The sequence below is a fragment of the Elgaria multicarinata genome, chromosome 7, assembly GCF_023053635.1.
Source record: "Elgaria multicarinata webbii isolate HBS135686 ecotype San Diego chromosome 7, rElgMul1.1.pri, whole genome shotgun sequence".
Lineage (NCBI taxonomy): Eukaryota > Metazoa > Chordata > Lepidosauria > Squamata > Anguidae > Elgaria > Elgaria multicarinata.
The window spans coordinates 34847266-34874637 of NC_086177.1; the positions used below are offsets into that span (position 1 = coordinate 34847266).

General features: G+C 42.7%; 2 protein-coding genes across 3 annotated transcripts in view; both read left to right on the top strand.

Moving 5' to 3' along the window:
• The window catches only part of SMIM13 (small integral membrane protein 13), a 312816-nt gene extending 309676 nt beyond the window's left edge, over window positions 1-3140 (top strand). The window contains exon 3 of the transcript XR_010025657.1: window positions 3119-3140. The gene's annotated coding sequence lies outside the window, so the exon portion shown is untranslated. The remainder of the gene's footprint in view (window positions 1-3118) is intronic.
• A 9455-nt stretch (window positions 3141-12595) lies between these two features.
• Window positions 12596-27372, top strand: part of HIVEP1 (HIVEP zinc finger 1) — a 103854-nt gene continuing 89077 nt past the window's right edge. Inside the window, exons 1-2 of one of the 2 annotated variants that reach the window (XM_063130367.1) lie at window positions 12596-12637; window positions 20167-20296. In XM_063130367.1, the coding sequence (XP_062986437.1) occupies window positions 20251-20296 (46 nt within the window). In that variant the 5' untranslated portion in view covers window positions 12596-12637; window positions 20167-20250. Of the gene's footprint in view, window positions 12638-17392; window positions 17468-20166; window positions 20297-27372 lie in introns of those variants that run through there. The other variant, XM_063130368.1, reaches the window with a different exon arrangement.

Genomic DNA, 27372 nt, shown 5'->3' on the forward strand with positions numbered 1-27372 from the left:
CTGGCCCAGAGATTATTAAAATAGAGTATACTATTGAAATACCATTTTAAGATAATGCCACAGAATGAGATGGGTTTTTTTAATACAAACACACACACATAAAATACATGGGGGGAATACATCAGGCAGGGAAATCCTAACCCTTATCTCAGAGAGATTTGACTTCAGAACCTCTGAGATATTGAGAAGTGAGGGCGGACTAGAAATTTCACACCTAGGGATAAGTGAATAAGCATTCATGTTCACCCAGATTCTCCAAACATCAGCTTGATGTTCTTCTCATCTTGTTTACCTTGCAATCTCTTTTTCATTTGCGCAAATGGGAAAATTGCACATATCATAAGAACATAAGAAGAGCCCTGCTGGATCAGACTGAGAGTCCATCTAGTTCAGCATTCTGTTCACACAGTGGCCGACCAGCTGTCATCAAGGGAACCACAAGCAGGACATGGTGCAACAGAATCCCCCTACCCATGTTCCCCAGCAACTGGTGCACACAGGCTTATTGCCTCTGATACTAGAGGTTGCACTTAGCCATCAGCACTAGTAGCCATTGATAGCCTTCTCCAGGAATTTATCCAATTTATAATTGCAAAATACTTGTTCAATAAAATTCCGTCCATTTCTTTTTGGATGTGACAGCATGCTTGACAGTTTGCAAACATTTTTGGAGAACATGTTCCCCTGTTCGCATTTGCATTTGGGGCTGCAAATGGGACTTAAGTGTTTTGTGAGCCCAAATGAAATTCTTGTACATTCCAATCCACTTCTTTTCCTCCTACCCAGCTGGGAGTTTCCTGCCTTTTAACTGATTCTCTCCCATTGAAACCAATGAGAGGGAATTAATCTATGCCAGCTCCAGGACTGACCAGTTTGGGGGCATTGCTGAGAACAAGGAAAGCTGTGGATCCAAAGGATCCCTGCCCACCCCGCGACATTCCTCCTTTCTCCCTTCTCCAACAGCAGAGTGGTAAGGAGTGCAGATTTTTCTGCAGGGACTGGGAGCGGTATCTGATGGTTGTATCCAATGTTAATTTAACTGATTTGCCATTCATTTCAATGGGCCTCCTCTACATAGAACTAACGTTGGATACTACCCTCTCTCTCCCTCTGACCTTGGAGGGGGAGATTCGATAGGATCACACCCTAAATTACAGGGACTATAGGATTACACGGTTTGGGACCACAATACCTGACGGAACGCCTCTCCCGACATGAACCTACCCGTACTCTACGCTCAACATCTAAGGTCCTCCTCCGAGTGCCTACTCCAAGGGAAGCTCAGAGGATGGCAACAAGGGAGAGGGCCTTTTCAGTGGTGGTCCCCCAATTATGGAATGATCTCCCCGATGAGGCTCGCCTGGCACCATCATTGTCATCTTTTTGTCACCAGGTCAAGACCTTTCTCTTCTCCCAGGCATTTAGTAACATTTAACAGCATATGCTAGTTTGTTTGTTTTTTAATGGACCCCAGAACTGTTGTTGTTTAAAATGGATACTGTATACTGTTGTTTTTATATTTTTGATGGTTTTAAATTTTGTATACTTTTTAATGTCCGCTGTTTTTTAACTTTTGTAAACTGCCCAGAGAGCTTCAGCTATGGGGCGGTATATAAATTTAATAAATAAATAAATAATACACCCAAAATTGCGTTATTAATGTGGGCCTTGACATTACAAAATGTTTTTAGGGTTGTTTTAATATTCCAGACTGTTTTTATTTCTGTTTTTTTTTCCCAAGTGTATAAAAGGAAAAGAAAAAAGATTGAGCACTGCCTTGGTGACTTTGGTGGAAAGGCAGTATAGAAATATAAATAAATAAATGATTTCCTTTATCAGGTGTATGTTATCTTCTTATGACATTTTCATCATTATCATTATTATTATTATTTATTTATATAGCACCATCAATGTACATGGTGCTGTACAGAGTAAAACAGTAAATAGCAAGACCCTGCCGCATAGGCTTACAATCTAATAAAATCATAGTAGAACAATAAGGAGGGGAAGAGAATGCAAACAGGCACAGGGTAGGGTAAACAGGCACAGTATAGTTAGGGTGTCCATATGGAAAGGAGGACCGGGCTCCTGTATGTTTAACAGTTGCATAGAAAAGGGATTTTCAGCAGGTGTCATTTGTATGCATGCAGCACCTGTTGAAATTCCCTCTTCATCACAACAGTTAAAGCTGCCAGAGCCCTGCGCCCTTTTGTATCTGGTCAAGCAGGCAGGGCCCCTGCAGCTTTGCGATGAAGAGAGAATTTCACCAGGTGCTGCATGCATACAAATAACACCTACAGGATTTTCCTCTTCATCACAACTGTTAAAGATGCAGGAGCCCTGTCCTCCTTTCCATATGGTCACCCTAGGTTAATCTTTTACTAATGCTTCAGTATGGACAGACAAGGGGCTCCATCACACCTATTTCCCCCCCTCTGGTTTGTCTCTGAATTTTTTTTACCTCTGTTTCATAAGCACTGCAAGGGCTCCCTCATACACGGTCCCTTTCAGATGGGTTTTTGCATGTTTGCTCTTCCACTCCACCCCACTCCTTCTCCTTCCTCCTCCAGTTCATTGGTTGTGGTACTCTGATGGGGGTGGGCTCTTCCTCCCCCACCTCACTCTGGCTTTGTTATCTAGCAATTACTTTTAAGGTTTCATCTGGGCTCCGTTTCTGCAGGCAATGAGGGGGGCGGTGGTTGGAGCACTAAAAAGTACATTCAACCAACCAACAAGTCCCTACAATGACCATGCTGGAGGGGGAGAACCACCCCACCCTTCCTTTTCGTCATCAAGACTCTATTAGCACACGCCCCCAACAAAGGAAAAAACGAGAAGGGAAAATAATCCAGACTTTCCCCGCACTAAAATAAAACACAGCCGGGGGGGGGAAGGAGTGAGATGAGTGCAGGACAGGGACGACATCATGTGAGTACCGCGCTGCAAATCCACATACCAGGAATTGTGAGTATGCAATAAATCTCTGGTGTGATGGAGCTCAAGGACTGAATACATGCTGAGAACTTTGAAATACTACGGAACCTGCTGTGGAACCTGCAAATTGAGAAACTTGAAAAGAAAAAGAAACCCAAACAAACAGCACTGGTATAAAGTACAGGAGAGAGAGAGAGAGAGAGAGAGAGAGAGAGAGGCGCTTTAAATCCACAAATTTTCATACATACTGAAATAGATGTAAGGAACAGGATAGTTGGGAGAAGCTGAACTTAAGAGAAATTAATGGCGGTCTGAGACTTAAAATATAAAACTCTAGAAAATAAGAACCTGATTCCCAAACAACTGGCTGAATATCATCAAGAAAAAATGAGGTAGTGTAAGATGCTGCTTAGGAATTCCAAAGTTTATTTTAATGAAATCTTTTAGGGCCACTTTGTGAATGGGGGATCAGATTCTCTGCAGGCATACAATGTTTTGTAAAGTTCACCACGTGCTCAGAAGCCTTCAGGCCCTTGTTACCGCTGAGCTAGTTCACACATGCATGCTTGTCTCTTGCTGACTGCGAATGTGGAGCTGTGACCTCCATATATGATGTACCGTTGCAGATCTAACACTGCAGACAAACGTTTCATTATCAGCAGGTGCCACCTCAAATGCGATGTCATCAGTAATCAAGTGAAGATGCACATTTATGTGAATCAGCCCTGAGATTCCATGGGCCTGTAACCAAATTTCATAATTAATTCAGAGTCCAGATTGATTTTCTAGATGCCTGAAAGACATCAAGAAAATTAACATGAGATGCCAAATTAATTATGAATCAACCTGCCTATCGTACTCATCTCTGTTTGTTGCTGGGGGTTGGGAGGGGAGCGGTATTTCCATGAGCTACTGCACTTATTGAAATTGTGGCTGTTGTATGGAATACACATAGGCTAGGGGTGGGCAGGGTGTAGATCTCCAAATGTTTTGGATTTCAATTTATATATTATGTTTATATATATCCCATCTTTTCCCCAGTACTGGGACTGAAGGCGGCTTTACAAAATTCAAAACATATACAATTAAAACAAAAATATACCAAAGTTTAAAATATAATTATCTATAATATTAAAACATTTTAAAGACTAAAAGACAAATGTCAAATAAAAAAATCCACAGCATTAACAAAGTCCAGACTATTACCCAGAGGCCTGCCAGAACAAAAAAAGTCTTTGCCTGCATTGCTAAGCATTGGCCATGCTGCAGAGGCTTCTGGGAGTTGAAAGCCAAACATCTGGGCAGCTCCCTTTTGCTCACGCCTGCCATAGACTTCTCATCAGTCTTTCCTTTCACATCATTAGTGATGTTTAGCAACTGAACTACTCTCCCTCCAATCTTTGTGTAAATTTGAACTTCAATTTTTTTTTTAAAAAAAAGGTTCAGCTGTTGAGTGTTCTGATGCAGTACTGCTTAAGGGTATAGTAGGAGTGCCCATGAAGTGCCCTTCAGCATTGCCTCGCTATATAATTTTATGAACCTTTTTGCCTCCTTTTTAGTTAGTCCTTTCGAGGGCTGGTCTCCAGCATTGGACTTGGGACTTTTTTTTTATTTCCTCTGATTGAAAAAAACAAATTCAAATCACGATGAGCTACAGATGCAAGTATATGTTATCAAGGAACTGTTAATGATACAACGAAATGATGATCAAACTGCACATGATGTTTGTCATCTAGTTTCCCCTGGAGCAAAAGTTTTTTCATTCACAAGTAGCTAGTGAGTGGGGCAAGGAGCCAGAATGGGACCATGATGTGGGGATAGGGATGGGTTTAACCATTTGCCATCATTTTGTCCCCATGGAAATCTCCCTACCCACCCACAGACCTTATTCCATACCTACTATTCACTATGGGAAGAAAAACCCCACTGGCACCTATGGGAGCTTTCTTCTCATTGTGAAGAGCAGCTGTGGGGTGATTCTGAGCTGCCCCTTCTCCCACAGTCCCAACGTAGCTCACCCACCAATTCAAGGACAAACTACATAACAAATGTAAAGTCTAGTTTGGTCCTGAGAGTGAGGGTTAAATTACTCACTATGCTATTTATTGGATACCAATGGAGGGTTGTTGTTGTTTTTTGCAGTGTGTCTGTGTGTGTAATTTAAAGAGAAAAAAGTGGCTGGGTGGGAAGGTTTAAACCTGCCCATGTGCGGTGGTCCCGATCTGGTTTTTTTGGGGGGCATATACTTACACAGAAGGAAATAAAAGAATGGTAATACTTGCAATTGCAGCAATTGTAAGTATCTAGGTTTGGTCTTGCCACTATTACAGCTTTAGTGTCCCCCTCGCTCTTAGAAGCACTTATTGACACCGCAAATTGACTACAATCCATGTCTATATTGTTGGTGAATAAATATGATATACAGTGTCTTAATCAGGAATGGAATAGGGAACTGGATTGTCCCATTTTGCCTAATCAATGGATTACTGCCTTGGCATCTGTACCTGATGCATCTATGGATCTCAGGTTGCATCTTATTCAGCAAAAGCTTTTGTTTCATGTCTATTGGATCCACAACATCTCTTTAATAAGGATTTGTCTAAGTCAGCTAACTGTTGGAGGTGTAACACAGCTAATGCTTCTTTTAAGCATATGTTTGGCAATGCCCAGTAGTTGCCCCTTTTGGGGCGGAGGTTATAATATGGATAAAATTTGTATTGGAACACTCTTTAATATTTACTTTTAATATATATGTTCTTTTAAATTATCTACCTAAATTATCTTACTGTTTCGGGAACTTAACACATAGTCAGCACAAATGGATTCTCCAAGCTCTTCTGACAGCTGAAGACTAATATTACAACACTGGATGGATAAACTCTCACCTCCTGTAATGCACTGAAGACCTTACAACGTTGTCAACATTGAACAGGAATTCCACCTGTGAATGGACACTAATTTGGATATTTTGTTGGCTTTTGTTGAAGTTTTTGTATAGTTCTTAGAAACCTGCATTTTCAAACATATATGCATTTCATATGTATTCATTGAAACCGAAATATTCAAAACTATGTAGCCACATTTTTCTTTTGTTCTTACTTTTGTTTTGTTGGGATGGGGGATCTCCTCTCTCTCCCCTTTCTCTGGCATCAGCAAATATCTTTCAATCATAAATTGGGATCCAATCCAAAATGTCCACAAATGTCTATGATGTGAGGAAATATCTCTATTAAGGTTCCAAAGTGGTTACATATGGAGGAGGTACAACCTGTGCATCGCCAACAAGGAGACAGGTAATGAGAGCTTTATTTACACTGTGGCCTATAAGAACAGACAAAAAAAGGTGTAAAACAAACACATGCTGCTGATTCTTTCTGTAACTGCAAAAAACCCTATGTTTTGGTTTCTCTGACTGAACATGGAAACAAATGAAGGCTAAAATTTAAGATCTACCATCCAATCCCCCTGTTGGCCCAGTTATGGTTCTCACACACCACATTATGGTGATGCTTGCCTTGAAATGAAGAGTGGTAGAATGAATAATTCCGTATTTAAATGTAGGATTGAAATAATTGACAATAAATATGGCAGCAGAAGCAACCAGCTTTACAATAAAAACAGCATATAAGTACTTTTTATAAATAAAAATCAAGCATGAAGGATGTAAACTCCTCTGCATCATGGGCCACAAGTTGAAACTTATGGAAAAAATGGGGAATGGTTGAAGTTGGAGTGTGTGTATGAAGGATCACCTCAATCAGAGAACAACTGCAGTCCTCCTTGTTCCTGGGAGTAAAAAAATAGTAGTAGTGGATGATGGGGGCTTCCATTGAGAACAGTGAAGCTGATCATCAAATTCCTCCTCATCACACAAGCAGGGCAGGCTTTCAGAGAGTTTAAGCCAGCCTCCTCCAATCTGGTGCCCTCTAGATGTATTGGACCAAAACTCCCAGCATGGAATGCTGGGAGTAGTAGTCCAACACTTTTGGAGGGTACCAGATTGGAGGAGGCTCGCTTAAAAGGTAGTAGTTACCAAAGACCAAATGAAACATGGGATATGTTTAAAATGCAGGGTCTTGGGTTCTCCCCTATTTCTTCAAGTTTCAAACCGGCGTGTTTCTCACCCTGGCTTATCTGGTATGTCTTCTGCTTCTCTTGGCTTTTTTTTCTAGCTATACTTATCCCTCCCCTCTCTCCAAGCAGCCTAGCACTATGACGCTTACAGAGCTATCATGCTTTGAAAGATGTGAATGTAAGTATTTTCAATTAATATGTCTAGATAAATCCGACTCTATTTTATTCATGCGAAGGCCTTGAGAATTTCCTCAAGCCTCTTGAATAAATGGAATTGTACGGCAGGAATCCTTCTTTGCCTTTGAGATTATGAAGATAATTATTACCAAAGTGTTTTCAAGAAAATAGAATAGAGTATGACTAGGTCAAGAGGGAAAGAAAGCAGCTGCCATGTTAATGAAACCACTGAACAGGTCCTGCAATGGGGCAAAAGTTTGGTGCTATCCAATGGTGAAAAAAATATTTACAGGTGTGACTGGGCCCATTTATTGAATGCAGCAGGGCGCTTAGGCTACAATCCTATACAGATGTATACTTCCCATTAGATATTCATAGGATTGTGCTGTCAGTTGCACAATATTGGAAACAAAAATATGAGGGGAATAAATGTGAGATCTATAGTTTATTAAGTATAGAGAAATTAAGATTAAGGGTATTAGGAATTTACACATAAGAAGGCTGCTGAATTGTGACTTGATTGGGTGCAATCAGTCAGATATCAAACTAAGCACCCCTTTCCTGGTTGGTTTACTCACATGTAAGAACCATGCTGGATCAGACCAAGCATCCATCAAAGCCAACATTCTGATCATACAGTAGCCAAACATCTGCCCATGGGAAAGTCACAAGCAGGGCATGAGTGCAATAGCACCCTCCCACCCATGTTCCCCAGCAACTGGTGTACATAGGCATACTGCCTCTGATACTGGAGATAGCATAGAGGCATCAGCACTAGTAGCCATTGATAACTTTATCCTCCATGAATATGCATAATCCCCCTTTAAAGCCATCCAAATTGGTGGCCATCACTACATCTTGCAGTAGCAAATTCTATGTGTGTGATGCAGTACTTAGTTTTATCTATCCTGAATCTCACAGCAATGAGCTTCATGGGATGACCCTGGGTTCTAGTTTAATGAGGGAGAAAAATGTCTCCCAATCCACTTTCTCCAGACCATGCATAATTTTGAACACCTTTATTATGTCTCCCCTAACTCTTTTTTCTAAGTTAAGTAGTCCCAGATACAACTTTTTCTTATAGGGGAATTGCTCCAGCTCCTTGACCATTTTAACTGTCCTTGTCTGTACTTTTCCCAACCCTACAATATCCTTTTTTAGGTGCGGTGACAAAAACTGTACATAGTATCCCAAGTGTGATCGCACAATAGATTTCTATAAGAGCAGTATGGCATTGGCAGTTTTATTTTGGATTTCTTTCTTAATTATGCTTAACATAGAATTTGTCTTTTTCACAGCAGCTGCACATTAAGAGAGCCATCAGACGGGTGGATTTTCACGTTTCCCTACTGTCGCTATGGCCTTCTGCTGCTGTCCCACAATGGCAACGGTCTCTTTACACGGGGAGAGAAAGAGGAAGCAGTAATGACCATGTGGCCCATTCAGGGGGCATTTATATCACACCACTTTTCCTACACACAGCAGGAAATGGTGGCACATTCCCTTAAAAAAAAGACGGATTTAAAAGGGGTCTATTTTGTGACGGTAAAATAAGCGGAAGGAATGGGAGGTGCGTGGAAAGTCGACATCATCTAAAGGTCGCGCAAACACCTGTAAGTGGGCAGTAGGGAGCGTATGATAAAATGCTCGTCTGACGATTCTCTGAGTCAACATTTTCATTTGAGTTGTCCACCATAACCCCCAGGTCTCTTTCCTGGTCAGTCACTGCTAGCTCAAGCACTTTCCTCAAAGACATAGAAGGAATTTTGGCTATAGATGGATTGATTAGCCTGTTATAGCTGGTAATGAATATATTTTATGTTACTGGAGATGTATTTGTCACTAATATAATAGTGTAAGTAATCGTTTCAATGTTTTTCTATGTATAATAGTAATAGTAGTTCTAATAATAATAATTCCTTTTAAGAAAATAGAAAGATGAAAAGAGAATAAGCAACATACACAGAGAGAGTTAGACATGTACAATTAAAAATGGAATTAAAAACAATAAAAATCAATCCCTTGTTGCAGGTCATCACTAAACTTAGGTCTCAGGTCTGAAAAGGTGCACATCTTCTACCTTATATTGTTTACTTATTGGATTTGTATACCACCCAACTGGCAAACACCCCTGGGGCAGTTTACAATCATAAAAACCAAACAATAGCAACAACAAAATAACCAAAAATAAATAAAAATAATACAACGATACAAGTATCAAAATAATAATTAATAATTAAAAGCATTAACAAATATTTAAAATATTGAGGAGCCAGTAACACATTAAGGGTTAAATGCTTGCTTAAAGAGGAGAGTCTTAACATGGTATTTAAGTACATACAGTGAAGGAGCCAAGCAGGTCTCCCTGAGAAAGGCATTTCACAGACAGAGGGGCACAACAGAGAAGTTCTTTCCCTGGTAACACCTGGCGCACCACTGTGGGTGGCAGCCTCCAAAGAAGAACCCATGTTAAGGGTTGCCTTGTTCCATGTATGCCCTGCCATGATTATCTGTTAGTGCCTTTTGTGAAAGCAAATTCATGACTATCAGGCATGTGGTGTGAGCACCTCAAATTGGCTTATGGCCAAAGGGTAGAGAGGAAGTTCAGCCACACATATAGGAATAAGCGTTTAACATGGCAGTGGAAACAAATTGTTGTCAGCGATCTTGAATGCAGAAGGATTTTATTTATTTATTTATTTATTACATTTATATACCGCCCCAGAGCTGAAGCTCTCTGGGTGGTTTACAACAGTTAAAAACAGTAAACATTAAAAAAAGTATACAAAATGTAAAAACCCATCAGAAATATACAGACAACAATATAAAAACAACATTATCCATTAAAAAACAACAACAGTTCTGGGGTCCGTTAAAAACAAACTTAGCGTTGTTAAATGCTATTAAATGCCTGGGAGAAGAGAAAAGTCTTGACCTGGCACCTGAAAGATAACAATGTTGGCGCCAGGCGAGCCTCATCGGATGCAGGCTGTAAACCTGCAAACAAATAATGTACGTGTACAATTGCTGAGGTGTGCAACAAAACAGTCCAGTGCTGCATATGGAGGATGTACATAATCAGCTGGCCACTGGATTGGATCCAGAGCCAATGAAATAAATGGGGCCAATTAGTCATGACTATAAGTCCTGTTGATTTCAATAGATCTACCCTAAGCACAAGTCCATCTGGATCCAATACATTGACATAATATTGATTATGCACCAATTTCAAGTTGCCACAATGCACCCCATGGATGGGCAAAATAAACTGAAGTCATATTTCATGTTTGTTTTTTTAACGTGAAGAATTACATAAACCAATTATATTCAGAATCCATGTGAAGTTCTACAGTACTTTTTACCGGTCCAACTAATCTTTAATATATTAGAAGGAAGGTTTCAGATCACACATCGAGCTTAACTGACATTAAAGCAAATGTTGCAGGTTGATGCTGTTGTAATTGGTTTTCTGGATGAGAGTTTCACACAACCACTTTGCACACAACCAGTCACTTTTGGCATTCCTGCTACATAATCCTAGCAGTGAATGAGTTGACAGAACTGCAATTTTGCACAATTTGTAAAGCACTGTGATTTTACTCATTTAACCGGCCCATCAAGATATGCAAAAACAGTTTGCACTCATAACTAATAATACAGTGAATCCATTTGCTATAATATGTAATATGGCCAAGGTGTGTGTGTGTGTGTGTGTGTGTGTGTGTGTGTGGAGCACGCAGGAATATTGTAATCTTGCCCCAAGTCTATTGTTGCTTGGAACTAGATAATAAAAGCTTCAGGCACCTTATCTTAGAGTGATCTTCACTCAATGCACTGAATGCAAATTTACATTTGAGTAATTTTACATAGGATTGCACTGCCAAAGATTTGCCAGAAACTGAGCATGCTTGATTTTAAGAGGCAAAACAAAGGTTTTTAATTCAGATATGCACGTAACCAGGGATAATGAGATGTTTTGGACATATGTCTGCTTTTCTATATCCATGTTATTTATAATAGTTATTTGCTTTAATTTTTATTTTCAAATACTTGGGTCTCCCTGAGTCTAAAGGCTGATAGACAAAAACATAAGTAAAATCCATAATAATAAAAATATTAAGAGTTTATGGCCTGATCCCCAAAACTCTCTTTTGCACAACCAGAGTGCTTTGAGGGCTACATTGATAATACCTATGCCAAGTGTGCGGGTTGGGGGTGGCACACAGAATTAACCTTGCAACAAGTTAATCTCGTTTTACAGTGCAATCCTACAAATTATGTGGTTATATATACACAAATTATTTTATGTAATTTTAAGATTTCATTTGGAAATCTACCTGCATTCGTTTTTTGTACATTCAAACAAAAATCCATTTATTATTTGCCCTGCTTCTGAAAGCATCACCCAAACCACCCCAAAAAAGGCTGCAGGTCCAGGAGAACATGTTTTAGAAATATTGGGCTGGATCCAGATTTAGTCATACTTGGAGTAGGCCCATTGAAATAAATGGAACGTAAGTTAGTCTAACTTAAATTCCATGGATTTCAGTGGGTCTAACCCCCAAATATGACTAAACCTGGATCCAACCCACTGTTTTTATATTATAATAATAATAATAATAATAATAATAATAATAATAATAATAATAATAATAATAATACAATTAATCCTTTCTATTGAGCAAGGAATTCGTCCCTGCTCTCCCTCCTTTCCGATCCCGGAAAGAACCCCCACCCCGCAACAACCCTCCAGACGACCTCCTACCCTAGATCTGTCTAAACAGCTGATGGTGTAAACCAATCAAAGCCGCCCAGCCAAACCCCCGACCAGGGCCAAAGAAGGGGAGCAGGCGGGAGTAGGAGAGCGGGGGAGAGCAAGCGAGCGAGCGAGCGCCAGGCGCCTCCCCTCCGTGTTTCCTCTCACGCCCACTTCCCGGAGCGCAGGGGGCTCCGCTGTCGGCTTGGCTCGTTTTCACGTTCCAACTTCGCCGGCAAGCCCCGGCGGCGCCGACTCAGGGTAAGTTTCCGTCTGGCTTTCCGGACGGGCCTGGCGGGCGCGGGGAAGGCAGTACGCGGGGGAGCCACGAGGCTCCCGCTGGGGGTGTGTGTATTCCTGGTGGCGGAGGCTTTCTCGGTATGTTGCAACGGGAAGGAGGAGGGGATTAAGCGTGGCTGCTGGCGAACGGGAAAACCCAGCGAGAGCGGAGGAGGGAGGGGGGACGAGGAGGAGGGAGGCTGGCTGCTGCTGCTGCTGCGAACACAGCCTGCATGACCCGCCAGCAGCAGCAGCAGCCACAAGGAGGAACCTCCGGGATCTCCGCGTCAGCAGCAGCCCCAGCGATGTGCCTACATGGGAGGAGGGTGTGCGTTGTGTCTGCGTTGGAGGGACGGGCCTCTGCAGGGGGGCGTGCGACAGGCATCTGGGCCGGCGGCTGCTGCTGCACTTGCCTCGGTAAGAGAACTTTTCCAACCAAGTTTAGACTTTTTTCTTTCCCCCCTTTGTGGTTTCCAGGCGACGACGCGGGTGGGGGAGGGGGCGCAGCTCAGAGAGCTCGAGGAGCGCTTTGTGGCGGCTGCTCCTGCTTTTTAAAACTCTTTTTATGGCTCGATGAAAGGCGGCCAGCCTTTCCCGGGGAACGGAGGTGGGGGGTGACACCGGCCCATTTTAGAAAGACGGTCAGGCGGACCCTTCTTTCGGAAACCAGCGCGAGTGTGCGGGCCATCCTGTGTCCACTTAGTTGAGAGTAAGACCCGTGGAACGCAGTGGGACTGACATAGGATTGCGCTGTGCGCGTCACCTGCCTTGAGAGGGTTCTACCTTCACAGGTGGCCTAAAATTTGTATTTCTGCACTGCTGCTGATTTTATCCTGGTTGTGCTTTTATGTTGTATTTTATGTCATGGTTTTATGCTGTTGTTTTATACCTTGAATTGTTTTAATTTTTGTGAACCGCCCAGGGAGCTTCGGCTATTGGGCGGTATAGAAATGCAATAAATAAATAAATAAATAAATCATTTAAAATAAAAATAAATAATACCTTTCAGAGGGGTAGGCGCGTTAGAGTCTTATGGCACCAATTTATTCTGGCATAGTCTTTTGTGGACTACAGCACACTTCATCAGATAATTCTCCATGCATTTGATGCAGTGGGCTTTAGTCCAGGAAAGCTTATGTAGGAATCAGTTTTTTAAGGTGCCACAAGACTTGTTTTCACTTTGTGTGTATGTTTATGTGTGTGTATATGAGAGAAAAAGGGAGAGAGAGAAGTAATTACAACAGATACCACAAATCACTACAATTGCAAATAAGAATACCCAATTGGACTTTATGGTTTTGGTCTTCTTTGAGGCAACAGAAAATGGCCCATGTGAAAGCAACCGGAGAGGATGTAGTTGCCATTCAATATTGAAAAGTAATAATAGCAGGGCATCAAACTTCTGTGAACCCCCCCCCCCCCCCCAACATCATCTGAAAGGGAAGCTCTGTTTTATTCCTAATGGAACGTGCTAGATCTCTCTTCTTTCAGAACATAACATTTTCTTTGAACAGACGTGACAGTGTTGACAGTGCCTTCTATAACTGGGAGGGTCATTCCATAAAGGAGTTAATTGCATCATCATTCATTTCTAGGTTTTTTGTTACAATAGGTGTTGCTAGTTGCTCTGACACTATTTACCTTGATTCTACATTTCTTTCTGTCATGGCCTTACACATCACAAAGTTGGTATGTATCTCAGCTGAACTGATGTGATCTAGCTCCACAAAATTTACCTTTTCCTGGTTCAGGTCTCTGGTACTGGCATTAATCCAGATACAAGCAGCTATCTCTAACAATGCCCTTAATCGTCCAATGGGTTGAATGACATAACACCTGCAATGTTTCTAGTGATATATACCCAAGGCTTTCACGGATTCTTACAGGAGGTCCAAATTGCAACCATCTTTTGTTTTCCCACTGCTTCCGTCTCTTTTTCTTTCCACAGAAAATCAATTAAGGAGTTAGGGCACAATCTTATGCATGCTTACACAGAAAAACGTCCTACAACTGGCTGGGGAATACTGGCAGTTGTAGGACTTCTTTCTGTCTAAACCTGCAAAGGATTGCACCCTCAATGTTTTAGATATAACTAAAATTAACAATAAAAGCCACCCAGCATTAGTCCTTCCCACCAGTGCTTCAACATTTCCCTAGTTTCCAATACCTTGCCTCTCTCCCTGCATTGTGCCATTATGGCACTGAAAAAAAATCTAGCAGATTTTATGCTTTTACCCAGAGCTTGGTAGAAGCAAGATTGTGGTCCACTGAGTGCCTGCTGGCCTGTAAGTTTCTTTTAAAGAATGGTGGACTTTGTTCTAGTTTAGCAAGACACTACTTATGTTATTTTAGGCAAGAGTGCTTCCTCAGACTAGTTATAACATAATTGTCAAGAAATACTGAGTATAAACATTTCATAAACTTAAAGACGCTGGCAGACTATGGGAATCCTGTGTGTGTATGTATGTATGTACAAAAGGGGAGTAGACTATGCAAATTGGTCATAAAAAGAATCCAGTTGTTAAGAATTTACAGTAGAAATGGGGCTGTAACTTGCCAACCAAAATGGACACCAGTGAACAGTCTTCTGAAGTGAAATTCGCTATATGCCTACTCAGAAGTAAGCTTCATGGCGTTTGATGGGGCTTGCTTTCCCGTAAGTGAGTATGGGATTGCAGCCTAAAGCAGCTCCAGGGCAATTGCGTTTACTGATCAGAGGACACTGCAGCCAAAGAAGGCTCCCAGCAGCAACCCTTTTAACCTGGGCTTCCCTGAAAAACTGGAGGATGTATTAAGACACTGGAAGCTGCTGGAATCTTTCGGTGGTGCGGAAATGGAAGGATAGTGAAGGAATTCCCCCCTTCCTTCCCCCTTTAAGTTTTTAGTTTCACTTCTTCCCTTTCTCACCAGGCTGGTGAGGAAACAAGGAAACCCCCTCAGTGACCCCTCCCTCTCTCAAGTCCCGCCCCTTCTCTCCTAGGCAGGCAGGGGGAAGGGGGCGGGGCCCGGGAGACCCGATGACGTCACCCGGCCCGCTTCCTGCAATAGAAAGTGAGGGAAGGTAAAGCAACCCCCCGTTTCCAATTATCTATTCGCCCTTTCTCTAGCCCTCCCCCCTAATAAAGGCCGGAGGTGCAGTCCGTCGCGCGCTCGGTTTCTTCCCACCCACTCCCACCGTCACCCCTGGGGAAGGGGCGCAGAGAGAGAGAGACAAGGGGGAAGCAGCAGCAGCGGCTGCTTCAGAGCGAGACTTACCCAGCCTCCCTTCGCCTCCCCGCCCATTGACCCCTTTGAACCACCTCACCCCATGGACTCCTACTTGCTTCCGAGTCTTCCTCACCTTCCCCCTCCCTCCCTCCCGCCCCATCTCTTAAACCCCAACATTACTACTTCCTTGCTCAGTGTCTGCCTGTGGCACGCCCCACAGTCGCAAACCCTCATTTCCCCATCCAACTCCGAGGGTCCCTACAGACTGCGACTTTCTCTCTGTGGTCACCTGGTGCCCAGGTGTCCCCCCTTACACTTCTCCACGCACATAACACATCTTCAGCGGCCCTCTGCTTTCCTAGGAGGAGCGGGATGGTGGTGGTGGATGGCTTGGTTGAATGTTGGGAGTGGGGGTGGGTAGTAAGCGCCGGTGTGGTGCTAATACTGGCTTGTATCCAATGGGAGTCTAACTTCAGTCCCATTCATTTCAGTGGGACTGCTCTAAGTAGAGTTTGCATTGTCTACAGCCCACTGGGGTGGAAATGCGTGTCGTCAGAGAGGAGGGCTGCGGCGCCATGTCTCGGTGCTAGCGCTGGGGTCGGAGGGGTTACCCGAGGGAGGTTGGAAGTAGGGAGGTGGATGTTGAAGTGTGGCCCATGTGTGGAATTGTGCTGTACTCTTCGGGTGGATGTTCTAAGGGAAGTGGGGATAGAGGGTGTGCTGGAATAAGGCGTGGGGTTCGACGAAAGGTATGTGGGTGTGATGCGTCCGAGGTGGACTTCTGCCTGTTTCTTAAGAGGAAATGCGCCTGTATGTTGTTTGGGGTGGGAAGGGATATATAGAGGAGCGGAGTGTTCGTGTGTATGTGCGGGTGTTCCATCTTGAACTGGCTGTGTATGCATGAATGTTAAGAGAAGTTGAGCCACATGGTAGTAGTCGTAGGACTGAAGGGGTGTGTGGTGTGCGGGCAGGGAACTCCTGGGTTGGGTCAGATGCGTAGGGAGTGTTGACGGTGGCCTTTGGCATAGGGAGGAGAGCTCTGAGCTTGGCATGACAAGCGATGCACTGTCTCCGGTGGGTCTGCCTAGCGTGGTCCATGGGAGGGCCGAGCGCTGCTGTGGCGGTGTGGGGCGGGGAGGGGAGAAAGAGAGTCGGAGTTGGCATCGTGGCTGTGCTGCAGCCGCCGGAGAATGGATCAGAAATGGATACTGAGGATAAACAATAGACTCGAGGCTTGCTGTAGAGATGGACACCTGGGGTGGATCGGTGAGAAGACTTTTCTCACTTCCTCCCCCACCCCAAATTCTCCACTTCCCACTCTGGGGATTGTCACCCCACGTGTTTTGGTCGCCTGCCTGGCACATCTTGACATGTCCAGGAAGTGAGTGGGGTATGAGAGTTGCACTGAGAGGGATCTAGAGTGTTCGTGTGCATGTGGGGGTGGGGGCGCTGCCGTGTTTGTGTGTCTGTGCAGAATCAGGTTGTGGTGGAGCGTCTGTGTGTGTGAGAGAGAGAGGCAGGAGGAGGGGGAGGCCCTGCCGAGGAAGAGGATTCTGGGGAGGGGGGTTTAGCGCCGGGTCATGTTTGTGTTGGAGGTTGTCAAGTGGAGGAGGATCCCAGACGCCGCCGCGCAGGGGTCGCCGTGTTTCTCAGCTGCCGCCGCCGCCGCCGCCGCTGCTGCTGCTCCTTCACGCCAGCGCCGCCGCCATCAGCAAGAGCAGCAGCAGCTCCGGCTGCCTACTGAGCAGGTTTGCTGGGGGATCCGGGAAGGGGTGGCGGGAGAGAGAGAGGCGGGGGTGACGAGCTAGGCGCGCACGCACGCTATGCAAACCTCCCTGCTGGGCGGGAGAGTCGCCTCTTTAGCCTGGCTGAGCTCTTTTGGCGCCCAGCGGCGGGGCAGACGCAAGCCACATCGCAAAGTCTCCTTTAACCAAGAATGCTACAGAGCAGGGGAGAGTCGGGGGATGGGTGGCGACGGCGAGGGCCGCGAAGAAGCCTGCCTGGCTCGGACTGCTTGCACTGTCGGCTCTGGCTGGCGAGGTCTGCTGCGTTGGCTTGCATTTGCGCGCACGCTCCTGTTTACTCCGGTCCCTTCCCGGTTGTATGCATTTGTATTTCTCTGGCGCCTCCAGATCCGGCGAGGGAGGGGGGCAGGGTTTTGCGCCTGGGCTTCGCTGTGGTTGTGGTGAGCAGGCATCCGGGTGCTCCCTCCCTCCCTTGGGTCGGTCCCGGTTTGCACTCGTTCTCCCCCACCTCCTGGCATGTGTGCTGTGCTTTGTTCAGCTCTGCGTTGCAGAGGGGTTTTCCCAAGCTCCTCCCTCTTTATTCATTCATGTTTTTTTCCCTTTGCAACAGCGCAGGGCTACCCGCCGTCATTGCGTCTCTTTCATTTCATGTCCATCTTTTTGTAACGTTATTTTGTTAACCAGAAGAGCGTTTCCTCGCCACTCCTTTCCCTCTGCCCTCCCCCAACTAATGAAATAACGGGAGAGAGACCTTGATCTTTACATATTTGAAAGGATTGTTTGCCTGGCGCCTCTTATATGCTTTCCCGGAGTCTAAAAAGAGAGGGGAAATCCTACTGGTGGCCAACGGAAGTACTACTTTAAAAGTGTAAATATTATGTAATGTGCTTTTTGTGTGTTGTATCCAAACATCCGTAAATTATTAGTCTTAAGGAAGCATATGCCAGCTTTCATTCTTAACTGCTGACTACTTAGGCAGCCAGTACTTAGACTTGATCAACCAGTGGCACTGCTAATCTGGACACTGAAATGCAACAGTCCCTCTAGTAACAAACCCTGTTGGTGGCCCTGTTTTAATCAGTAGAGCAATGAAACAGAGCAACTCACATACAAGGCAGGCGTTTCTGCATTCTTGGTGGATTTGCTAGGTAGGGTAATAGGACTTTTTAAAAAGTGAGAGGGATACGGAGTCGAATCCTGCAATCCCCAGTGAGGTCGTTGTGCAGCCTTCTCTTAGGAAAAGGAATTAGAATACTTAAAAGTCCTGACTGTTGAAAGCAACAAAAATAATGGGAGCAGGGCAGCAGTTGCACCCCCACAGGTATTTTCTATCCCTAGTTCAACAAGAGGAGAAAAAAGAAGCTCTCTGTCAGCATGCAGTGAAGGGGGGAACCCTCCCTGATATACTGCTCAGACTGGGGGCTGTGCAGCCAGTTGCAAAATCTCCTGCTTTTTGGGTGGTGGTGGTTACAATACCATTCAGATTTAAACCGCCTTCCTGCACTGCTCTGCTCTGCTCAAGTGTTTCAGAGGAGAAGGGTGGCTGAGTTCCTCCATGGGATTCTGCAGGTCCCCAGTTTATTCATTCTGTTGGTTAGGGGAGTATAATTCAGTCTTTTAAACAGAACACAAATAGTTTCTCTTGTTAAGACTTACATGTTAATAAAAAATCTCTAAACTAAAACACAGAGCACTGGAGAAAAAAATGGGGTCTGTTTTATATTACAGTCCTTCCATATTTCTGAAGGTGTGTTGCATAATGGGTACAAGTTAGATTCCAGTCATCAGTTATTCCTTTCCGGTTATTTTTGAAAAGTTGTTTATAGTTCCAGTTGAATGTTTATAACACTGGCTCATATTCTTAACCAAGAAAATCCCTAGCAGTCCTGTCTCTTTCTAAGATTCCCCCAGTTTCAATTTACTACCCCAAAATAGAGCCCCTTAACTTTTTGCTATTCATGTTCCCCAAAGCCCAGTAAAGGCAGCTAGCAGTTCACAAAGCAAATTTCCTGTGATCCATTGGTGGATCCCAATTAACTTTTTTATGGAAGAGATACTGACGTAGAACAGGGAGTGTGGTTGAGAGTGTTTTTTCCTCTTTCAAAACATTGAGTACTTGGTTTAAGAAAGACGAGTGTGCTGATAAGTGAGCCTTTGCCTAAATGAAAGAACTACACTTTGTTTCAATATTCTGCCTTCTTCCTTTTTCTAATAGGGGCTGCTGTAGGCAGAAGCTCTGCAGGTGCAGCTTTCTGCATTGTAAAGATGCAATGGGAAAATGGTACCATTAGATTTCTGTCTCTTGTTGCAACTGTTAAAGGTACAAGAACCTTGCTTGGGGAAAGCAACTAGAGCTGTCACCTGTCTCATGTGTGTTGTAATTAGTTGTACTTATCAAGTTTTGAAGTGCAAAACATGGAGAAAGGTAGAACAAAATACTATTGAAATTACTGTGAAAATGGGCTGTAAACATTCACCTTGGAAGTGGGCTGCCACATTAGAACCACTTGAGTTTTTAGTAAAAGTGTTGACACAATTTGGAATTGTTCTAAATAATTGATTTCAATAAGGCAGGATTAGTGTTAGTATATTTGCTAAATTGCAGTTGTGGTTTCTACGTTGTGGTCAGTACTCGAGGAAGTGACTCCATAATGAATAAAAAAAGCATGTTAAGTGGTAAGCCTGAAAGAATGCCATAGTTCCATTTTGAATCTAGAGTGTGATTTTCCTAAGGGCATTTATGCTACTAGGAGTGAATGGATTGATGGGATATTAGTCTCTACATTATTTTGCATGGTGCTAACATTCTTTCTGAATATTGAGAGTATGGAGTAGTGGCTAATTTGCATGTAAAAGGCCCAACACAATCTTGTGTGATTGAGTAATAGTGTCTGATATGGTTCTAATGTGTAAACTTATTAAATTGACCTGATACTTATAGATCTGTTGCTTATGATATTTGTCTAAACTTTCTTTTTTTCCTATTTCCCCCAGTATGTGGATTAATTGACCCCCTTGGCATGTTTATGGAGCTGCGTTTGGTCTGTTCTCCATCTCTGGGAAACTGCGTATGACTGGATGAGAATGCCTCGAACAAAACAAATAAATCCTAGAAATTTGAGAGGTAAGAAACAAGCTCTGCTATGGAAGGATAAATATTCCTATAAATTGAGACAATTTAAAACAATGGCAAGTGATCATAGACGTTTATGTCTCTTGTATTTAAAACAATCTCAAAGATTACCCTAATGGAAATAATTCAGAAGAAATACAAATTATTTTGCATTTGATGCTGGAACTGGTTGCATTGCTCATTTTCTCGCTTACACACCCACGCGTTTCCTCCTACCTATTGGGTTCCTCTGTTTTCACTTCCTGGTTAGTTTTAAGCAGCCTGACAGATGACAATTTTGATGAAGGTCTTAAACTTTGAATGCAAGTTCATGAAATACGTTCTTTCTAAGGGGTGACTGTACTGCTGTGTTCTAATGTCTCACCACAGTGATCTTGGTAATAAAACTTTAAAAAAAGAGCATGATTATTAGACTAAAATTGTCACAGGTGACTGCTAGAGAGAAAATAGGTATGCTGTGTTGCCTGATCATATATTGAATGCATACATTCCAACAACGTTCTTTTTTAAGCATCTGACATATGAAGTAGCTTTTTTATTATCTTTAAGAAACATTGAGTTTTAATTAAACTATTCAACAAAGTGAACTAAAGAAAAATCAAAGATAGTATAACTAATGGCATCAAAATAATACTGGTTATAGAGGAAAATTCTGAGAGTGCCTTGGACTGCAAGAAGATCAAACCAGTCCATACTCCAGGAAATAAAGCCAGACTGCTCACTTGAGGGAATGGTATTAAAGGCAAAACTGAAGTACTTTGGCCACATAATGAGAAGACAGGATACCCTGGAGAAGAGGCTGATGCTAGGGAAAGTGAAAGGCAAAGGAAGAGGGGCCGACCAAGGGCAAGATGGATGGATGATATTCTGGAGGTGACAGACTTGACCTTGGGGGAGCTAGGGGTGGCGACAGCCGACAGAAAGCTCTGGCGTGGGCTGGTCCATGAAGTCACGAAGAGTCGGAAGCGAATGAACGAATAAACAACAAATATAAGAGTTCTAGGCTGTGCGTTCACCAATGATGGCTACATTTGCTATTGCTGGAATAATAGCTGTCTGCATGCAGTTCTAGATTGTTTAGGGTGACCATATGAAAAGGAGGACAGGGCTCCTGTGTCTTTAATAGTTGAATAGAAAAGGGAAGTTCAGTAGGTGTCTTTTGTATGCATGCAGCACCTGGTGAAATCCCCTTTTCATCATAACAAAGTGCAGGAGCTACATTAGAGTGACCAGATACAAAAGAGGGCAGGGCACCTGCAGCTTTAACTGTTGTGATAGAGGAAATTTCACCAGGTTCTCCATATATACAAATGACACGTATTGAAATTCCCTTTTCAGTACAACTGTTAAAGATACAGGAGCCATATGGTCACCCTAAGATTGTTGTCTGGTATTGTCAGCTTTGATAGTGTAACATGTGAACACAGCTATTTAGGCCTGAATTTTGGCTTAGTAAACCACAATGTGAAAAAGCTGCGTGTTGGTGCATGCAGCCCATTCATTCTTGCATCACATGAGTAGTTAAACAAACCAGGAAAGAGAGAGCTTCGTGTGAAATATGAACCTGGGATTATGGTTTATTGTGCCCAAACAATGTAACAGCTTTAAACCAAGGCTTGCTGCTGAATTGTGACTTGATGCAATCAGATATTCCATAGATTAACTATGTGCAGTGTGAAAAAGTACTTGTTATCTGTCCTGAATATCCCAACAATTATCTTCATAAAATGACCCCATGTTCTAGTATTACAATGTCTCTCTATCCACTTCCTCCATATCATGCATAATTTTGTACACCTCTATCATGTCTCCACTTACTCACCTTTTTTCTAAGCTACATTCATGCAAAGGGACTGGGGTTAAAGCTGGTATGAAGGGGCTGCACGCACCAGCACACAACATCTTGACGTTCTGGTTTATTAAGCAATGATTCGGAGGGGGAAGCTGCAGAGTCTTGCTTCCTTCTGAGCAATGGCCTACAGAGGGTTGCCCTGCTTGCTTGTAAGTAGACAAGATGCTCGTGCTTGCTTCTATGTAGAAATTCTATTTTGAAATGCTTCTGAGTGTTTCTGCTTCCTCCAGACGCATGTCCTCCTTACTTCTGAGCAGACATGCAGATACCTGCCCTGCTTACCTGTGAATAGACACAATGCTTATGCTTACTTCTGAGTAGTGTGTGTGTGGATTTTTCAGCTCCACCCACTTCTGCCTGTGGCTAATGAAGTTTTGCTTGGGACCACTGGAATGCAGCCCCCATGGAATTTGGACTTCTGGCTGCAATGGATTCCCCCTTTACATCCTGATTCTAAACATGTTGTACTTGTGAATCTGTTCACCTGTAATGCCACCATAACTTCTTCTGCAAGGAGTTCATATTCAATCTTTTCTGCAACTGTTTAGCAAGATTTATTTTTTTTAATGTAGCTGGGTTTCACGATATTCTGAAAAGATCCAGCATCTTGCATAAAACTCTTAACAGCTGCAAGATTTTTAACCCTGGTTTACCAGCCTATGCTTTTAAATTCAGGCTGGTACATGCCTGAGTTTAAACCTAAGCAACTTCTGAAAGCATTGCAAGACTTTCATATTTGGGCTGACTTGTGATGGCTTGAGCTATGCAGCAATGGAGTGGTTTTAATAGGGTTTATGTAGCAACTAGGTATCTTCTTAATATACTGTAATTTGCCCCAAATCCAAAAGGATGGAGCAAATCAGAAAGATACTTACATTGTGAGCTATGTCTCATGGACAATACTTTCTGTTAGAGATTGACGCAATACCTTTGAGCCTGCTTTCAGCCATGTGGCTTTGAAGTTTTTATCTTTAATTAACACCCACACACATGGTAAAAGGAAATTGAACTTGGTGGTCTGTACAAAACTGTCAATACTATAGTTTGCCTAGCCTTGGCTTAGAAGCATTATCAGAGAACAAGAACGAAGGGCATTGCCTGCTTTGTCAGTGGAACATCATAAACAAGATGTTGTGTTTGGGGCTGGAAAAATACTTCCATTCCATAGGCATGGAAGATTTGCATTGGGGAAATAAATATTTCTAAATTCCCAACTGCCCAGCATATTGAGCATGTAAGATTTTTCAAATCCTGCTTACATTGGGCTTGCTGGAATGTTACACTGGGGCAAATAATTGAGATTGGGGGACTTTTAAGATATTGGCTAATAATAGTTAAATGTTTTTGTTAATACTTATGCTTTACATTTAGGTTTCTCAGGCTATAGTGCTTTTGTCCCCAATGCTTCATGATGCCAGTTGAAATATTAAGCCATTGTTCCATAAACACAATGCAGTGTTATGCATGTCTGCTTGGAAGCAAGTCCCGTTGTGTTCTGAGGCTTACTTTCTAGTAGGTGTGGTTTGGATTGCAAGCTTGGTCATTTAGTAGGTTCTCAATGTAATTCAATGGATTGCTTGTATTGCTGTGTTTCTAAGTGGCAAGCATTTTAATAAGGTTTCTATAAAATAATTAAGTTTTAAGTTAGTATTTTTTCTGATCAAGAGTTGTTAAATGAATGAAACAAGGATGGTAATATTTCATGATTTTCAATCCTTAAGTAGTGATAAGATCTTAAGCTATCAGGTTAATTCAAATACCATCAATACAGTTTCTCAGGACTACTATATAGGAAATTTCACAATTTGTTAAATTATGTATCTCCCACCTTTCCTTCAAGGAGTTCTACACAGCATACACAGTCCCCATCCGCATTTAGCCTCACAGCAACCCTGTAAGGTAGGTTAGGCTGAGAGTTGGTCACTGACCCAACATCTCCCAGTCAGCTTCATGGCCAAGTGGGGATTTGAACCCGGATCTCCCAGTCCTGTGTCACAATATTTTAAGAAGGTAGACATTATGTAAATGAACAAGCTCACCTATTACAACTATGTTTGGGAAAGAACAAGCTCACCTATTACAACTATGTTTGGGAAAGGAAAATTCAATCTACTGAGATTTTCAGGAAGAATTGGATTTTGTTTCCACAAAAGAAAACCCATAATTCAAGATGCGCTGTTTCATATGATTTAGTGCAAGGGAATTTGAATGGACTGTGTATAAAACGTAGAATATTTGGTTTTCAGAAAGATTTTAATTCTTCACTTTCCCGTTTACTTTGCTTGATAGGGTCATCAGTAGATGAGTTAAAGTCTAGAATTCACTAAATTGCACAGGAATAATCCTGACCTTGGATGGTGGCAGTCTTGTAACCATTGGATCCAAAGCCTTTTCTTTGCTGGAGAGACTGGAGGTTTGGCAGGCACTCCCTGCATATTGGGGTTGGTGTAACTAATTTTCCCCAGTGTTGGGAAAAATGGAGAGGGGTGGTGTAATTAAAACGGCAACTCAGAACTATGCAGGATGAAAGCAGTAAGTCTACCCACACCCTCTCATCTCCTGCACTGGCTGGCATAAGCTGACAGAGCTTTGGAAGTGACAGGTGTCCCCTCCCTTTCTCACTTCAGATTGCACCATAGCCCTCTACACCCGGAAGGCTTGCTTGCCTGTGTGCCAATTTCCCTCAAAGTAAAGTATGGAAATACCTATAATTTCTGGTTGATGAGTTGTATGCATAACTCAGGGAAACTGCTATCTCTTAGCCTTTGTTCAATGCAAACTGAGAGTAATAGTTCCCTATCTCTCACTAGTGTTGTGAAGGTTAACAAAGAGTAAAGCATACTACCTATTAATGTTCTGGCGTGAATTTCTTTTCCAGATTCTATGCTTTATGGCAGAGACTTGATATGACCTTGACAATAACCAAAGCCCTTTCTCTTAAAAACCCTTCATTTTTCCTCAATAATGGAAAAAAATTATGCTAAAGAAAATACATTTTGAATAACAACATTTATAGTATGTAGCCTATTGGACAGATTTATGTAAACATCCAATTATTCAAAAGATTAAATTGCCTTTTGAACGTTGTGTCAATATCAACTTGGGGAACTGTTTGTATAATAATTCTTACTTGAAAAAGGAGTTAAAAGTTTTATGCCATCAGTTTTTCCACTGAGTCTTTTTCCACTTAATTGGCAGTTTTTTTCTTTTAATAAGAAAATACTGGCCAAGCTGAAGGAGAGAAAATTTACCGCTAATATCTCTGACTTGTTCTCAGTTTTTCCATTTCTGCTTTGTAGGTTCTTGCTAGTTTCTAAGCCCGGTATTTGTTAGCTCTCCGATTATTGTAAAACTTGCACTATTTTTTGTTTTGATGTTTCTCGGGTCTAAGAATAACTGCTGAGCTAATTTAACACCACAAATAGGTCCTAGTTCTTGAACTACAACATTTGTAAACCAACCAAGATCACTTGATAGTCGACAAATCACCACCTAATATACCATGAAACCAAGAATATCACGATATAAGTAGTAGACTATTTGATGCATGATATAGGCATCTGAGAGTGAAAGTAGAACTGAGACCTCTTCCTTTTCAGTCATGTCAGGGGGTTCTTCCATCTTTATTTAGAAGCAGTCCTCATCTGGGCATAAAATAGTGCTATAATTGAACCATTTTAAGAAATGGATTTATTTGTGTTCTGTGACTTGGATTAACTTTTAAAATGTTTTGTAACTATTTGGGCTATTAGAATAAGCTGTTGCACTATATGTTATATATATATTGCATACCCTTATTGATGAATAATCAATTGTTAATATAGCAGCCTGTCATGTTTTTTAAAAACCCTCCTACCTTTTTAGGAGAGGTCCGCCTGGCGCCTACACTGTACTGCTTTCGTCGCCAGCTGAAGACCTTTTTATTCACTCAGTATTTTAACACTTAATTTTAACTTAAATTTAAATTTTACTGTTTTAACTCTGTATTTTAATCTTATATCAACTTTGCTGTGTGGTTTTATCCTGGTTGCGCTTTTTATACTGTATTTCGTAATTGTGTTTTAACCTGTTGGGTGTTTTACTGTGGTTTTAATTTTTGTGAACCGCCCAGAGAGCTTCGGCTATTGGGCGGTATAAAAATGTAATAAATAAATAAATAGGAGACAAAAAACGAGGCCTGCTAAGTAATCCACAAAGCTTTATTTAAGCAATAAACATCTCTTACCACCTGAAGAGGGTCTAATCTCTTGGAAACTTCTCCCTAGGCAAAACTATGCAAACTAAGTGAGACAATTGTCATTTCAAGGAAAACGGAAAGGCTTTTCCCACAAGGCGTTAACTTCAGAGAGGTTAGTTCTGAGGGGGCTTCAGGCTGACTTTCTCTCGCCTTCCTTCCACTCCGTGCGTTTTAGCCTGCGCTGCATCCTAGGATCACTTAGCCTGTCAGTGGCCTCTCCTTCAGAAGAATGTTGGCTTCTCACTGCCTCTGTATGATTTGTCCTTGACGAGATAAGCCCTGGAGAGAGATCATGACCAGCTGGAGGAGAAAGCGTAAGAGCTCTGTCCCCCAGTGGTACAGGCTGGCCTGTTTCTGGGGCCGACTCCTCTACATCAGAGTCTGATTCTGATTGATTACCTGAATCACCTTCTTCCAAAACGGGGGGAACAGGGCTAAACATGACACAGCCTGGGAAGCTGGATGCTCACCAGCCATGCTGTTCAGGGTGTTGGTGGGTGGGGTGCACCCAAGCTAGCCATGACATCCTCTTGTCAGGGAAGGGGATGGGAGCGTTGTCCTATTGGGTGGTACTCCCAGCTGGTGACAAGTGGTGCACTGCATGCTGTTTTTGGCCTGTATGGCCTCTAATCTGACATGGGCCTTGCACTATGGCTTAGCAGACTCTGTCGAGGCTGAAAGGCATCTGTGTTGTCCTTTCACCTGGTAGGCTAGAAGTGATATGCAGGGTTCTACTGTGTAGGTTTTACCTTACTTGGGTAGAAGCACTGCCCATGCTAAGAGCAGCATGAGAAAATGGCATGCCATTTTTAGTTTAGGCAGTGCTGCTGTTTGGATCAAATAAAAGGTTACCTCTGTTACTTTCTGCGGGGATTAATATTGCTTTCTAAATCATGCTTCTAGCCTAGGTTGTCTCTTGCAGCATGCTAGCGAGAGCCAGTGTGGTGTAGTGGCTAAAGTGTTGGACTCGGAGTCGGG